This window comes from Hemicordylus capensis, chromosome 7, assembly GCF_027244095.1.
Source record: "Hemicordylus capensis ecotype Gifberg chromosome 7, rHemCap1.1.pri, whole genome shotgun sequence".
Classification (NCBI taxonomy): domain Eukaryota; kingdom Metazoa; phylum Chordata; class Lepidosauria; order Squamata; family Cordylidae; genus Hemicordylus; species Hemicordylus capensis.
Genome location: NC_069663.1, coordinates 29,267,213 through 29,283,197, shown reverse-complemented (window position 1 = coordinate 29,283,197; position 15,985 = coordinate 29,267,213). Strand labels below are relative to the sequence as shown.

The following is a 15,985-nucleotide window of genomic DNA, read 5'->3' as shown; positions in this document are numbered from 1 at the left end:
CTGCCAGTCTGTGAAGACAATACTGAGCTAGATAGACCAATGGTCTGACTCAGTATGTGGCAGCTTCCTATGCTGCTATGAAGGAAGCTCCCAGAAGTCTTAAGTCTGCCTGTGCCTGCTGTAAGCATTACAAGCCAGAGAGGAAAGGCTTCTCAAGACCAGCACACCTGAGGAGGCCTCTTCAGGAAGATGAGAGGCCTCAGGTGCCACACACTAGATCATGACTGCCAGCCTAGAAACCTGGGTGTTGCCATACGCTGCAGTTCCTTCAGATCTAGTCACTGGAGAAACGTTTGCTGCTGTTGAAAGGTTGATGGCTGCTGCTTGTCCTCTTAACCATTTGCACACATTGAAGAGTGCAGTAGAAAGGCGTTTTTACTTAATCAAAAAGAAGTGAGGACATGTTATCCATCCAAGATGAAACTGTTCCCTTTCCCAGCGTAGAAAAATGTGCCTGTAATTTCCACAATTGGGAGACAAAGATTTGGAAATACGAATTTGTGTATTGGTTTGAATTGCACTTTTCTTCAGATGGCCTAGCTCCACTGATATTAATTGATAATTTTAAGTCAAGTTGGAAAAAAGCATTGGCGCTTAAGCGGGCCTTGATTGGGTTTTCAAGCATAGTTTTATTGTCAATGGGCTGTGAAAAGGCCAGGAGAATATTAGTGCAACGTTTGATCGATTTAGACCTCCAAGAGGAGACAGCCCGTTGACGAACAGATGTTTTTCTTAGCAGTGGTTCTCCTCTGCTGAGACCTGCTAGATATTTATATTCCATTATGGTCCCCAAGCTAAGAAGATCCTTGACATTAGTTAGATTTAATATTTTACCTACAGCCATTCTTGAAGGCAAATTCAAGAAGGTTCCTTATGGGGCCAGGGGTTTGCCTGTGTGATGCTGGGCGGTTGAATCTTCTGCTCATGTTCTATTGTACTGCCCATATTTCAGAGATGCTCGGGATCAATTAATCTTACCATTGCTGTCAAGATGTCCAGGGCACTTGGATGCATTCTGTTTGCAGATTTTATTGCCTGATAATAATGATGCCATTTCTTTAAATGTTGCAAATATTGTTTTACTGTCTGCAAGCTACAGCCTGACTTAGCGGGATTGTCGTTATTTTAAGGTTTCTTAAAGTTTTAGATGATTGTTTGGCATCTATTGCTGTTATTGTCTGGTTATTGACTGTATTTTTTTAAATGTTAGTATCTGATGTATCTGATCCTTGATCGTAAAATAAACGTGAAATCTTCCACACTTGGGAAGAATAAGAAATGACAGGCACAACAGTATTTATTGGCTCACATTCTGCACAAGGAGGCATCAGCCTAGTAACCTCACTCATGTGTAATTTGCATAAGCTGTGTGACTTGTACCAATGTGAAATTATGACCCTGCTCTTGAGTAACACAATTTGCGCAAATTTCACATTTGCACAACTTGCACAAACACAACATTACTATTACTTTTATTTATTTATTTATTTATTTATTTGTTTGTTTGTTTGTTTGTTTGTTTATTTATTTGGTATTTGATTTCTTTACCGCCCTTCCAAAAATGGCTCAGGGCGGTTTACACAGAGAAATAATAAATAAATAAGATGGCTCCCTGTCCCCAAAGGGCTCACAATCTAAAAGAAACATTAGACACCAGCAACAGTCACTGGAGGGATGCTGTGCCGGGGGTGGAGAGGGCTAGGCTGATATCCTCTTGCGCAGCATTTGAGCCATTAAATCTGTACCTGTGGAACATGCCAAAGATGCCTGCTGCAAAGAGGCCAGAGACCACAACTCCCTTGGGTGCTCCTGCAGGGCAACTGGTGGGTGGCGGGGAGGGCGGTTGATGGCAGGCTCCCTCGTAAGACCCTACAAACATCCCTGCTGGCTCAGAGCAAAGTTGCTCCATCTAGGCCAGCCCCCCGTTTCCCAGAGGGACCACCCAGATGTCTCTAGGAAGCCAGGCAGGGCAAGAAGGCAGCAGCCTACTCTATAACATCCCCCCACAGTGACTGGCTTTCAGTGGTATACTGCCTCTGAACAGGGAAGTTCCATAAAGCCATCATGAAGTAATAGCCCTGCTAGACTCTGTCTGTCTCTTCTTCTTCTTCTTCTTCTTCTTCTTCTTCTTCTTCTTCTTCTTCTTCTTCTTCTTCTTTTTGTCTGATCCCCTTTTAAAACCATCCGCATCAGGGCAAATGCCCAGCCCGACCCACTGCTAGTCGCTTGTCTTGACACCACCATGTGCATTGTACGGGGCTCCTTGGAAAGGAAGGGGGGGGATGCAACAGCCTTCCAGCTTGCTTCAACCTCTACTTTATTCTGCAAACATTTGCAAAGAGCATTCATTGCTGGCAGACCCCTCACAGCCCTGTGTCCATGTGGCTTCTGGAAGCCAAAACGACCCCAAAACTCTGAGAAGGGACAGCACTCTAGGAAAGACAAATATATGCAGTTGCACACAAACACAAATACAAACATAAACACCCCTCTGAGTTAGGCGAAGAGCAAAGGCTCTTTGGAGTGCCCAGACGCCTGTACATGCAGCTGCAGCTTGGGTGGTTTCCTCCTGGAGAAGGTCTTCCACTTGAGGGACATGGTGCCAAAGCGGGTCACGCCCCGGAACTTGAGGGGCTGGACGTTGTTCTGGTAGCTGAGTGGGATGACTCTGTGCAAGGTAGGGAGTCTGGGGGGAGCACGGACCGAATGATGGACCAGCTCATAGAGGACCCGCTGGCCCAGATCCGCCTTCGCCTTGCTCATCCTCACCACACTGCCCGGGAGGTATGTTTGCTGGTGGCAGCCGCCCATCAGCAGCTGCTGGGTCATGGCCCGGACAAGCGGATTGCTCACGCCGTAGAGGTCTAGCAAAGTGGAGGCCTTTTCCTGCCAGGCTGCTGACTCGATGCCCCCGTCCTTCTCCTTCAGCTCCACCAGTGACTGGTAGAGCTTTGAAAAGTTCTCCCAGTCAACCCCTTTATCATTGGCGCGGAAAATGTGCTGCCGGGCCCCCCTCCTGAGCATGCGGTGACGTCGGCGCGTCGAGGGCTTTGTGGTCATGTACAGAGCGTCCTTTGGGAGCCGGTACTTCCTGGGCCTCGAGCCCTGGCTGAGCATGGGCTCCTCCATCGTGAGGATGGCCTTGCGGGCTCTCTCCCGCCGCAAGCCCAGAGCCCACGTCAGCTTGGAGGCCAGCGGGGGCGCCTGCACCCCCGCCCTCCGCTTCTCCCCCGCTTTCTTCCGCGCCTTCTCTCTGTCCTCCTCCACCCCTAACAGGACGGGCTGCCGCCTCAACTGCAGCTGCTTCTCCCTGCGCTGCAGGCTCAGCCGGTCCTTCTCCACCTGGGCCTTTCTGGACACCCAGTTCCCGAAGGCCTGCTTGAGCTTCAGGTCCAGCCAGGCCCTCCTGCTCATGCCCTTGACTCCCTCCTCCGCCCACTCCTTCTCGATGCCCTTCCACCAGGGCTTCCGCTCGACCTTCCTCCTCAGGTGCTCCTTCAAGGCCTTCGCCCGCAGCAGGGTCCCGGCCACCTTCAGCAGGGGCAACACCTTGGCCACAAACTCCTTGGGGTCGGCGTTCCAGGGCTGACAGGCCTCAACGGCTTCCTTCAGCGTCTTCAGAAGAGACGCCGGCTGTTTGGCTAGGAACTCTTTCTTCTCCTTGGCTTCCTCCAAGAGCTCCTCAGCTTTCTGTAGCAAAATTTCCACCAGTTCCTCAGCACTGACTTTGGAGGGGATCTGGAGGAGGGACACCGCTTGGAAGAGCTTCTGATATGACATGGGATCTTTGGCCTCCAGCATTGCTGGCTTAGTCAGGATGTCCAGAAGCCACTGAGCACGCTCGATCAGGTCCAGCTCGCCAAACTCCTCCCCTGCACCCAGGGCATGCTCCTCTGACAATATGGCAACTAATGCCTCCCTTTCCTCCTCAGATAAAAACCAAATGCCCTGCTCTTCTAAATCCTCCCGCAGGCCGGCCTCCTCCCACAGGCCAGCCTCCCCCTCCACGCCGGCCTCCTCCCCCACGCCGGCCTCTTCCCACAAGCCAGCCTCTTCCCACAGGCCAGCCTCTTCCCACAGGCCAGCCTCCCCCCTCAGGCTGGCCTCCTCCCACAAACCGGCCTCCCCCCGCAGCCTGGGCTCTTCTCCCTCTGAGACGGGCCTGGTGCTGCTTCCCCTCTCCTCCTTCTCCAGCAGCAGCTCCCTGACTTTCTCCTTGGCCAGCTCCTTGGCCCTTTGCTTCATGAGCATCTTGATTTTGGGCTTGGCCAGCTCCCATATTCTGGCCTCCGCCAGTTCCGCTGCTCGGGCCTCCGCCAGGCCCAGCGCTCTCACTTCGGCCTCCTGCATCTCCGCTGAGGCAAGCTGCAGGACTCTGCCCTGGTCCACGTGGGCCTCCTGCGCCACGGCCAGCTCCACAGCTCTGGCCTCCGCCAGCTCCATGGCCCGCCTCTCCGCCAGCTCCCGGATGCGGGCCAGAGCCAGCAGCCCCTCTTTCCCCTCGGCCAGGGCTAGTGCCCGGGCCTCGGCCAGCGCCTCCTCCCTCACTTGGCCCATGGTGGCCTTCCGCTCGGTGGCCAGAAGCTTCTCCTGCGCCTCGGCCAGGGCTTTCTTGTGTGCTTCTTCCAGCACCTGGGCCCTGACTTCGGCCAGGGCATTCTCCTTCAGCTCGGCCAGGGCCGCCTCTCGGGCCTCGGCCAGGGCCAGGGCTTGAGCTTCCTCCAGGGCTCTCTGCAGCACCACGGCCAGGGCCAGCTCTTCCGCATCGGCCTGGGCCATCTTCCTGGCCTCAGCCGTGGCCCTCTTCAGCACCTTGGCCACCAGCCTCTGGGAGGTCTGGGCCAGCGCCCTCTCCCTCTCCTGGGCCAGCACCTTCTCCCTCTCCTGGGCCAGCACCCTCTCCTCCTCCTCCTCCTCCTCCTTCTCCTCCTGGGCCGGCTCACCCTCTCTCTTCTCAGCCAGGGCCGCCTCTTCCGGCTCGAGGAGGGCTTCTCTTCTCAGGGCGGACAGCTCCTCGGCTCGCCTCCGGGCCAGCTCCACCACTCCCCGCATGGCCCCTGCCATGGACTTCGTGCTGCTGGCCTCCCACGCCCTCCGCCAGGCGACCCCTTGCTCCTTCCTCTTGCTGACCCTCCTGCCCTGCTCCAAGGGCTCTTCCTCCTCCTCCTCGGCCTTGGCTTTGGCTTTGGCTGCTGCCTGCTGTTCTCTCAGGAAAGCCAGGAGCTCTTTCTCCTCGGAAGGCACCTGGCCCCTGATCTTGGCCAGGAATGCCTCCTCCTCTTTGGTGGGGGGCAACGCCTCCTGCTCGGGCCCCTGCTCCTTTCCCTCCCGGGCTGAGGCAGCCGCCACCTTCTCCAGCTTCTTCAGCATCTTCCACCGCTTCTTCCCGATGGATTTCTTCTTCTGCACGGCGGCCTCCGCTGCCTCCTCGGCCGGGGCGGCCTCCCTCCCCTCCTCCTCCTCCTCCTCCTCCTCCTCCCCCCTCATCTCCCACTGCAGGTCCTCCAGGCTGCTCATCTCCGACTGGCTCTCGGCTGGGCCGGGGGCTTCTCTGGTCCTCACCGCCAGCACCCTCTCCCTGCTCTCCTCGGCCCACAGGTCCGCCAGAGAAGGCCTGACCAGCGGCTCCATCCGCTTCTTCCAGCCCGCTGCCTCCGGGCTGAGGAGGAGTTGCTCCCGCGGAGCGAGCAGCGCCTGGCTGAGGGCGCTGAAGGCCTCCCAGGACAGGGCCCGGCCGCCCAGGGCCAGGCGGGCCGAGGCCAGCAAGTCCGCCGCCACCAGGCGGCCCTCGACCGGCGGCGGAGCGATGCGGAGGGTCAGCAGCTTGAGGAGGTCGCTGCGCCACCGGGGGCGGTCGGCGGGGTGCTGCTCCTTGGGGTCGATGAGGCTGCCCTTGGGGCTCACCGGGGGCAGCTGCAGCGGAGGGCCAGCCCTGCTGGGGGCCGGCTGCTGCTCCCGGCTGCTGGGCTTCTGGGCCAGCGCGGGGGCGGCCGGCGCCTTCCGCTTCAGCATCTCGGTGTACAGCTGGGTGCGGGTGTCGCGCCGCTGCAAGAGGACCGGCTTGCGCGGCTTGGGCGGCTTGGGCGGCTTGTGGGCCTGCGGGGCCTCCGGGCGAGGGAGGGGCCGGGCCGCCTGGGGCGGGGGCTTCTCCCTCTGCTTCTCCTTCTCCCGCAGCAGCTTCTTGGCCTGCCGCACGTCCCGCCACATGGAGCCGATGCTGATGCTGCTGGTGTTGCTGGGGAGGGGGGGGCTCTCCGGCGCCAGCTCCCCGCTGGGCAGGGCCTCCACCACGCCCTTCCCTCGCGCCGGCACGATCCGAGGCAGCCGCTTGGCAGGCCCAGCAGCAGCACCTGCCATGGACCGGGGAGAGGAGGCGAGGTTAGCGGGCTGGGGGCGGGGAGGCCCCGGGCCGTGGGCACCCAGTGCGGACTGGCCCAAGGGCTGAGGCAGCCTCCTCCGCTCCAGCCCCCCCCTCCACAAAAGGGGGCCAAGCCGTGGGGGAGAAGGGAGTCACTGCACCCCCTAAACTTCCCGGCACTTCCACAGAGGGGGTGGCAGGGAGACCATAAGCATTTTGCTGTTACTCCGGGGGGGGGGGGGCAGGAAGACCAGCCTGCTGCTGGAGAAGTGAACGGTCCCCTGCATCATCATCATCATCATCATCATCATCATCAGGGGCGCCCATCTGCGGGACTTCTAGTGCTGCGGGGGGCGGGGGGGGAGCAAAACGCATGCCTACCAAGCCTGCAAATGGAAATGAAAACAGCAAGCAGGCTGGCAAGACTGGCTCAATGCAGGGGGGGGCTGCCTCCCCCCCTCCAGACGCCCATTCCCAGCAAGAGATGAGTTCCAAGGCCCCCCAAGAATTCCTGCTGGGGGGGCCAACGCTTTCCCTGGGGAAATTCCCAGGACTGAGCAGGCAGCCCGCCCTGCCCCCAGTGGAGCCCGGCCCCTTCTCTGAGGAGGGCTCAGCTCCTGCAGGCCCCCAAGACCCCTGCTGCGGCGGGGAGTCAGATTCTCCACCAAGCTGCCATGTGGAGGAGAAGTGGAAGCCGAGCAAGAGGCAGGGCGGATGGCCGAGGAATCTGGACTCAGCCGGCCACTGCGGGAGCGAAGCGCAGGCCAAGAAGGGAAGCGCCCGCCCGGGACCTGGGGCCGGTTGTCAAAGGGGGGCTCCCGGGAGCGGCTGGCCCCACCCCAGGCCCAGCGGAGCAGCGGGAGGTACCTCGGCTCCCGGGGGCGGCCTCTTGCTTGCTCAGGAGCCTCTGCTTGCGGGGCGCTGGGGCCACCTCTTCGGTGTAGTCGGCGAAGGGTCCTGCGGGCCACAGCCTGCGCCGGGTAGGGAAGGGCTGGCCGTGCCGGCTGACTGGCAGGCCGGGCATCAGGACCAGGTTGGCTGTCAGCTGGTTCTCCACCAGGTCCATCAGCCACTCCGTCCCCTCCGTCAGGGCATACATCGCTTCATCCGGCGTCTCCGCTATGATGCCGGCAGCTCGCACCCTGCGAGGGAAAGCGCTTTCCGGGCCACGGCTCAGTTCAGTCCTGGGGGGGACGACAAAGAGGAGCCCTGGAGACGGGCCAGGCCCCTCCCGCCCGCCCTAAAGCCCCCCTTCCCAACGGGGAGGCCTGCTCGCTGGGGCTGCTGCCCTCCTCCTCCTCCTCCTTCTCCTCCCAAGTGATGGGCTGCTGGACAGCAGAAGTGGTGTGGACTGGGGCTATCGTGACAGGCTGAGGGACGGACCCACGCAGGGCCCTCCACAGCGGGTCACCCGGGAGGTGAGGTGTCTCAGAGAGTGTGGTGCTGTTGGGGTGCAAGTAGCCCCCCCCGTAAGCCCCTCCATCTACCCTGAGTCCCAAGTCTGGACCCAACACAAGCCAGTGCTGGGAAAGGAGCAGCCCCGGGGGGTGGTGGTGAATCTGGGCTTGGGACATAAGAACATCAGGACCTAAGAAGAGCCCAGCCGGATGAGGCCCCTTCAGGAGGCCCACCTAGTCCAGCATCCTGTTTCACACAGTGGCCCACCAGATCATGCCTCTGGGGAGCAGCCCACAGGCAAGAGGTCTGTGCCCACTGGGGTGGGGGGCTTTGCAGGAGGCGGCTAGCTGGTCCTGGCTGGAGAGGCCTTTGCAGCCCCGCAGCAGCCTGCGCCCCTGAAGGCTCCACCCACCCACCCCCGCCCCGCGCCCAGGGAGGTGCCTACAGGTCTTCCAGGCTGGATTCCGCCAACCGCTGCATCTCCTTCTTGAGGACGAACTTGTCCGTGATGCCAGCCACTGAGTCCAGCAGGGAGCGAGCGAGGTCACGCACTCTCTTGTTCTCATCCAGCAGGGCTCGGGCCAGCGGGACCACCTCTTTTTCAGACAGCAAGTCCATCTTCCCCAGGGCCTCCCAAGCAGCCAGCCTCATCCTCACCTGTGGGGAGGAAGAAGAAGAAGCAGTGAGGCTGAGCCAAAGTTCATTGGCAGGTGAAGTCGGTGGCTGGAGCATCAGACCTGGCCAGGCACGCTTGTTGTGCCCGATGGCTGGGCAAGTCCCCCCCGCCCTGGCCTCAGTTTCCCCTCTGCAAGACATTAAAACAACTGTCCACCTAAGGGAGTTCTTGCCGGCACAGAGCAAATGAAGCATATGCAGCATTTTGCAGATTAAGAGGTGCTGGACAAGCAGTTCTGTGGGGAGCCTTCTGCTGCCCTCCTGCTTCGAGCCCCTCTGATTGCCGGCTGCAGTTTGTAGACGCAGCTCCGGCTGGAACTGGACCATAGGCCCACTTCTGCCTCACGTAGCTGGGCAGCCAGCCACCCTCCACCTGGGCCCCAGAACCCAGCTGCCCGAGTCACCCACAGGACCACAGGGACCCTCCAGAGATGTATCCCAGTGAGTAGAGAACCCAGCTCTCACACTGGGCTCCTTTTCTGGTATGTGACGGTAGGTTTGGGAGAATACTCTGTCATAGCAGCCCGTCCTCATCCACATATGGAGACCCTCCCAGTCCCCCGATGGGCCCTGTGGGCATTGGTGGCAAAGATGGGAAGATGGAAGTTTCCCAAGGAGAATTCCAAGGGGCACGTTGGAAGCAAACGTCTCCCTTTCCTGTCTTCCCCATGAAGCTGTGGAGCGGTTCCTCCGGATGCTGGGTGTCACGCATTACAGGTCAGGTTTATACTGTCCCTCGGACCAGTATAGGATACGATCAGGAGCGGTTAGGGATTAAGCTTTTTGCCGCCCATAGGCAAAATGGCTTTTGGTGCCCTTTTACCTTAAACAAAAAAGGTTTGCCTTTAAAAAAAAAAAGTATAAGGGGGGACTTTCTCCTCGCCCACTCCACCCTTGTAGCAGCTACCGCTGCCCACTGAGAGGGGCGGCAGAATTTGAGGGGCAAAATGTCTGCTCTTCCAATTTGGCCGCCCTAGGCAAATGCCTCCTCTGCCTCTCCATGAATCCACCACTGGATACGATGTGTATTTTTCGTCTCACCCATTAATCTATGGTTAGCATTTAAAGTAAAGTCTGCCATCAAGTCGATTTCCACTCCTGGCGCCCACAGAGCCCTGCAGTTGTCTTTGGTAGAAGACGGGAGGGGTTGACCATCATTGCCTCCTCCTGCGCAGTGTGAGATGAGGCCTTTCAGCACCTTCCTAGATCGCTGCTGCCTGATATAGTCCCAGCGGGGATTCGAACCGGCAACCTTCTGCTTGTTAGTCAAGCATTTCCTCACTGCGCCATTAGGTGTCTATTTACAAATGATTTACCTATTGTAATTGTGGTTTTTGTATTCTGCTCTATCTTAGATGGGTGCTGTTGTATCCCGGCCCTTTGGGTCTGGGGTGTGTGATTTCGGTTCCTCTTCCCGCCCCCACCCTGGGCTCTCTTCTTGCCCCAGCCAGGCCCATGGGCATCCTGCTCATCGCCTGGCCCCACACACATCTCCTCGGGAGGAGCTGCCGTTGTGCAGGAAGGAAATGGGGCAAGGGAAGGGGCAGGCCTTCACGGGGTGGGGGGAGAGACCTGGAGCCACCAAGGTGCGAGGGCGCCTCACCCTGACCCCCCCCCCAGCACCTTCCTGACCTCCTTGTGATCCACGTCCTTCATGAGCCGGTCAAAGGCCAGTTCCTGGACAGCCTGTGGCAGCGGGTAGGCCTCCGAGAGCTGGACGAGGGCGGCCGTGCATAGCAAGTAGGTGGAGTAGGGGACGTCGTCCATCAGCTCCAGGATGGCCTTCATGACGGAGGGCAGGCTGGAGTCGCTGGGCTTGTGCCGCAGCCAGGGCTTGGTCACGATCTCCGCCAGCAGGTCCCGCCGGTGGTGGCCCTCGTAGACGGACGAACTGCGCTTGGACTTCTGGCCCCGCTTCCGCCAGAATTTCTCCCCCCCCTCCGGCGTCTCCCAATCTGGCAGCTGGATCCTGATCACCTTCCGCCGGGGCAGGGCCTGCCTGGTGGTCTCCACGGAGCACTGGAGGGCCAGAGGCGTCCCCTTCGGGAACAGCCGGGCTCGGATCACGGAATTGGGGACATAGCCATCGGGGGCAATGGGCCACGGGTGCCCCCCCTGAAAGAGGACCCTGTGGAAGAAGGGGGCGCCCTCGCCCCCCTGCAGGAAGTCCCGCTGAGGGAGGGGTGGCAGGGCGTCCACGGAGGCCAGCATGCTCTCGGGCTTGAAGTCGGGCTGCTTGATGAGCTCATAGCCCACGGCAAACATCGGGTGCTTCTCCTTGATGGCTGCGCCAGGCCTGTAGAAGTCGGGGTCAGGAAGACAGCTTGCTGGCTTGCCGGAGAACTCCAGCACTTGGGCCACGCCCTGCTCGACCACGACCTCCTTGTGGTTGGTGATGGGCTCCAGGTGCTCAAACTTCTTGGCCTGCTTGCCCACCTGACGGTACCTGGCAGGAGCAGAAAGGGGTCCAGCGAGGGGAGGCGGAGCGGCAGCCACGCCCCAGAAGCCCCCCCCTGGCTCATCCACACCCAGGCTGTTTCGGGGGGGGGAGCAGCATTGACCTTCCAGTCAGCGGCAGCAAAGGTCCCGTGGGCCTCCGCTGGCCGCTGAGCACCACACAGCCAGGCATCACTCACCCCCATGTGAGGGGGCAGCTGCAGCAGCCCATGTCAGTGGCACGGAGCGGATTGGAAGGAAGCCGAAATGGCCACTCCTGTTAAAGAAACCTTGAGTGGTGCCAGGGAGGAGGGCATTTTGGTTAGAGAAAGGAGCTCTGCAGGGAGGCCTCTGGAATGGTGGGCAAGCGCTCGCTGGTTCTCCTCCCCTCCCCACAGGGCTCAGCCTGGTTCTCCTGCCTCTAGGTCAGCCTCAGGATTGCCTGCTCCTCCCCCCACCTGCCCCCAATCTCAGGGGTTCTCACACGTGGGCCCACAGACGTTGCTGGACTACAGTGGCACCCAGGCACCCCACCCCCACGCCCACCCCACACTTACTTGGGCACAAACACGATATCAAAGGAGAGCAGGAAGTGGGGCAGGAAGGGCAGTGGGCGCTCCACCAGGTCGTCCTCCACGTGCCTGGCTGCCAGCAGGCTGAGCTGCTTGCTGGGCAGGTAGGTGACGCACGGGACGAAGTAGAGGTTCATGCTGCAGCCCACGATCAGATCCCCGCGCTGGTTGGCGAAGCAGACCCGGCTGAACTTGAGGCTGGTGTCAAATTCCACCAGCATCTGCCCCAGGATGTCCCAGAGGCGGACGGAGCCGTCGGCACCCCCAGTCACCAGCATGTTGAGGGTGTGGCAGTAGTCGAAGGAGGTGATGGAGGCAGAGTGCAGGGCCCCGGACTCCTTCCAGAAGGGGTTCTTCTTGCCAGGGATCAGGGTTGCCTGGCGCCAGAGCCGGACCCGGTTCTGCTCCGTCAGGACGCAGATGTAGCCGGGGATGAGCAGAAGGTGATTGATCCGGCAGTTGGTGCTGGGAATGACCACCAACGGCTGCACCTCCAAGAGGTTTCTCTTCTTTACGATCACATCGGAGAGGATGATATATTCATCGGAGCCGTAGGAACAAATGTAGGAGGACTCCCGGGAGTGGTACGCCAGGTTCCCCGCAGCGGAGAGGCTGCTGAGCGCCACCACTTTGCCGTCGTGCAGCTTGCGGCCCCCCATCCGGTAGAGGTGCTGGGTGACAGAGCGCACCTTCCCACTCTTGTAGCCGCTGAAGATGAAGCTGACGGTGCGCCCACCCACATCCAGGCGGCTGTAGGCCAAGCACAGGACCTTGTCCTCCTGGTTGTCGGTGGTGTGCAAGACGTACTTGGCTGGGCAGGGGTTCTTGGTGGTGTCCAGCACGTAGATGTCGTTGGTGCCCATGGTCAGCAACAGCTCCTCCCGGTCTGGGTCGTAGACGTAGTCAAGGGCCTTTTCCAACAGCTGGAAGGGCCAGGTGACAAAGAGCATCTCCCCCGTGACGGGAGACAAGAAGCGGATTACCCCGTCTTCAGTCGCCGCCAGGATGCGGGCCTTGTCTGGGCCACACTGCACCCGCAGCAGCCTCTTCAGGATGGATTTGGCCCTGTTGAAGAGCTGGTAGAAGTTGTTGATGGTGCGGATGGAGATTGTGTGCTGGGTCCGGAGGAAGAAGGTCTGTTCATTGATGAAGAGCAGCTGGAAGAGGGGCTCTCCGATGTCCACCCGCCGGAGGAGCTCACAGGTGGTCAAGTTCCACTCCTTCAGCAGCTCGTCCAGCGACGCAGTCATGAGGGTGTGCACTGAGGCCCGGCTGACCATGCTGCTGATGGCGCTCAGGTGGGCCTTGAACTGGTTGATCTGGCTCCCCGTCTCGAAGTCCCACACTTTGACATCTCCAGCCAGGTCTCCGGTATAAAGGAAGCTCTGGAGCCAGTTGGCGGAGCAGCAGGTGAGGGACACGCCTTGGATCACCTGGAAGGTGCGGATCTCCACCTTGGTGTGGTAGTCAAACACTCGGATGATGTTTTCGCACAAGGCCACCAGTGCGCCACGCTCTCGTTCCACGCTGAGAGAGTGCACAAACTCGCCACTCGCAATGTGCGCCTCTTGTGTGATGACCAGGAAGGGGACCTCCTGCGTGTCGAAGGACCAGAAGGCCACGATTCCGATGGCCCCCGTCACCAGCTCGTCTGTCTCAGGGTTGTAGCACATGCTGGTGATCGAATGGGGGGACCTCATGGCCGAGAGAAGCCGGAGGTCCTGGTGGTGGTCGCCGAAGAACCGCAGGTAGATGTCATCGCAGTAGGCCACAAAGAGGTGCCGGAGGGGGACGTGGACCACAGTGAGCACCCTGGGGTTTTCCTCCATGGCATAGTCCATCTCGGAGACCAGGGCCTCCTCCTCCTGGCTGTATATCCAGAGACGAACCTGCAAGGGAAAAAGAACTCCTTGGAGCCTCTCCAAGGTGGAACCAGAGAGTTTTGCCAGGCTAGTATTCTGTCCCAAGCTCTGCAGGGACAGGGAGGGGGATTTTAGCAGAGGGAGGTCTCGCATCAGGGCTGCGGGATTCCTTGGGAGGAAAGCGGGCTCTTGTTGCTTGGAGGGAGTAAGGGAGGTGGGAGCCCAGCAGGCCTGAGATCTTGCCTCCGCTGTAAAGGAGTTGGCTCTACTCTAGCGGGTGGGGAAGGGTCAGGGGGAGGCAGGCCATGGGGAAGGAAAGAGATGCATGCATTTGTGAGCAAGGGCAGGAGGGTGGGGCAGCCGCTGACCTTGCTGGTGTGCCCCACGGGACTCCTCCAGGTGAAGGATGCAAAATAGTCCAACTTGTCCGTTGAGTAGAAGCAGATGAGCGGCATGAGGCCGGGGAAGCAGCTCGACCGGAAGATGATGCTGGGCCTGTCACTCAGCAAGAGGTGGCTCCCTTCACTTGCCTCCAGTGAGCCCTGTGGGGGGGGGGTGCAGGTGAGGCAGAGCCAAGGCTTTGAGAGGCCAGGCCCTCCCTCATGTTAGAGGGAGAGAGGGAGGAAGACGGATGTCCAGACAGGCAGGGGAAGGGAGGAAGAACATACTGCAGAAGGATTCAAAGGCAGTTACTTTGCACATGTGTGTTGGTGTGCGTGCATGTGCACGCGCACACACACACACACACACACACACACACACACACAAACACACACAGACTGCCCAGTCCCAGAGAGAACATTCTCACTCCCCTACCGTTTGTTCTTTCAGCTTCTTCTTCACTTGACATTTGAGCTCTTTCCACTGAGGGACGATGCGAACTGGGCCCTTCAGCATGGCGGCAGAGCCAGTCTGTTTCCCCGCCGCTCTCAAAAGCAGAGTCCAGATCAAGGAGAGATGCTGCTGCACGGTCGCCCGCCTGGCCAAGGAGGATCTGAAGAGACAGACTCAGTTGGCAGGACACTTTTCACACCTGGCTTGTAGTCCTCCAGGATGGAGGGGGTGCGCTCACATAGCGGCCAGATTTACCCCAAAGTCCCGGCGAGCTCTCGGGGAGCACTTCACACACAATTTGGGGTTTTTTTATCACAAGTGTAGCCTGAGTAAAGAAATCCACGGTTTGCATCATTGCTGGGGGGCAGCTTCATTTACTCGCAGTAAACCCTTGCAGAGAACTGGCCGTCAAGCCTGCTCCCTGGGGAAGCTCCGGGCAGGCTAGTCCCTTGGGTACGCCAGACCTCACCAGCCTCCCAGATCGGGGAGGACCCCGGCCCTCTGGGCTGGCTGCTTATATCCTTAGCTGGCCCCAACCTGAGGAGTTCGTGCAGGTCATGACTAGCCACTTTTTAAAAACAACAGTGGCAGTCTTTTTTTTTTTAACCACTTTATAAATACACTAACTCTAAAATGTGCAATCAAAACAAAATGATCTAACCACAGCTTAACCCTGGCCATGAGAAGCTGCTGCCAAGGAAGGCACAAGCTGTAAGGAGCTGCCAAGTCAGACCAGCGCTCCATGATCTGGCTCAGGGGTTCCTACTCTGAGTGGCAGCAGCTCTCCAGGGAGTCAAGCAGGGGGTCTTTTCCTGCCCCACCTGGAGATGAACAGAACCTGGGACTTTTTGAATAGAGAGCAGCTGTGGCCTTTCCCATAATCCTACCAGGGCGCTTTCCAGATTGCGAGCCTTACACAGCAAAAAGCGGTGTAACTGCAACGTTTGGTGGCACCGAGTTCAAACCACAGTAGAGGTCCATGGTGAGGAGGCAAGTAGAGGTCCATGGTGAGGAGGCAAACCTCCTCCAATGGGCAAAGACAGCTTGCTTTCTTCTTCTTCGCAATGCAGATGTGACGTTATAGGGCTGTGACACAGCAATAAAATCAGAAAGAAGGTGTTGGAAATAGGAAATAGCCACCTTCCTTACAACGCAGGGGCTACAATGTCAAAAGACAGGCAATACGGAAGCACACCGAAGGGACCCCTTGTGACCCTGTGGTGATAGCGTGCCATCTGGAAAGCACCCTGGAGATGTAGCTGGAGGTGTAATCAGGGGTTGAAGCTGGGACCTCATGCATGGGAACCAAAAAGAACCCCTGACACCTGGTTGCAGCCCACCCAGTCTCTGAAGGTGACTGAGGACCACTCAGAGCAGGACTCTTCAAGCGCACGCATTCTGCCAGGGCGTGGATGGCCTCTCAGGTGCATCTGGAAACGGCTTGGATGACTGCACCTTGGGTGAGTCGCCAGGAGAAGTGAGACCCACAGCTGTGGGGACAGATTTTGGATACTCCCGTGCTGGAGCAGAGCAGACCCTCCTAGCAGGGTAGACTTGTCTGATTGCCCCCAAATATCCCTTCCTTTGTGGGGCTGTGTGAACTCTGTCATGCCTCCTCCTTTGACTGCTGTGAGGCTGGCTAGTAGACATCTCCTGGTTTGGAACCAGCCTAGCAACAAGGCTTGTGGGCACAGTGGGAGCTGCCTGCCTCTGCTGTAGAAACTCAAGGGTGTTGCCTGGTCACTCGGGGTGCAGGGCAGGTCCCTCAGCTGGCCTGGGGGGCAATGCCCCAAGGGGGCTGGGGCTGTCCATGGCCCGGCTGAGCCACCATTCTGGGGCTGTTCATGGCC

General features: G+C 59.1%; 1 protein-coding gene across 1 annotated transcript; it reads right to left on the bottom strand.

Annotated features, from left to right (window-relative positions):
• Window positions 1–1,416: 1,416 nt before the first annotated feature.
• Window positions 1,417–14,289, bottom strand: WDR87 (WD repeat domain 87). The gene is made up of 8 exons (XM_053267670.1): window positions 14,118–14,289; window positions 13,571–13,843; window positions 11,425–13,409; window positions 10,064–10,877; window positions 8,202–8,413; window positions 7,226–7,542; window positions 2,503–6,350; window positions 1,417–2,153 (listed from the first exon to the last, which is right to left on the bottom strand). Exons 1-8 carry the CDS (start codon window positions 14,196–14,198, stop codon window positions 2,082–2,084), a joined length of 7,602 nt encoding a protein of 2,533 aa, XP_053123645.1. The 5' UTR covers window positions 14,199–14,289; the 3' UTR covers window positions 1,417–2,081.
• Between the last annotated feature and the right edge of the window lie 1,696 nt (window positions 14,290–15,985).

What these genes read in the sequence shown, in the direction of transcription:
- WDR87 (XM_053267670.1), bottom strand. Translation starts at nt 14,198, where the DNA reads ATGCTGAAGGGCCCAGTTCGCATCGTCCCTCAGTGGAAAGAGCTCAAA. An exon ending in AGAAGCTGAAAGAACAAACG is followed by an intron (nt 13,844 to 14,117) that starts GTAGGGGAGTGA and finishes CCCCCCCCACAG; the next exon opens with GGCTCACTGGAGGCAAGTGA. An exon ending in CCAAAGAGCCTTTGCTCTTC is followed by an intron (nt 2,154 to 2,502) that starts GCCTAACTCAGA and finishes AGACAAAAAGAA; the next exon opens with GAAGAAGAAGAAGAAGAAGA.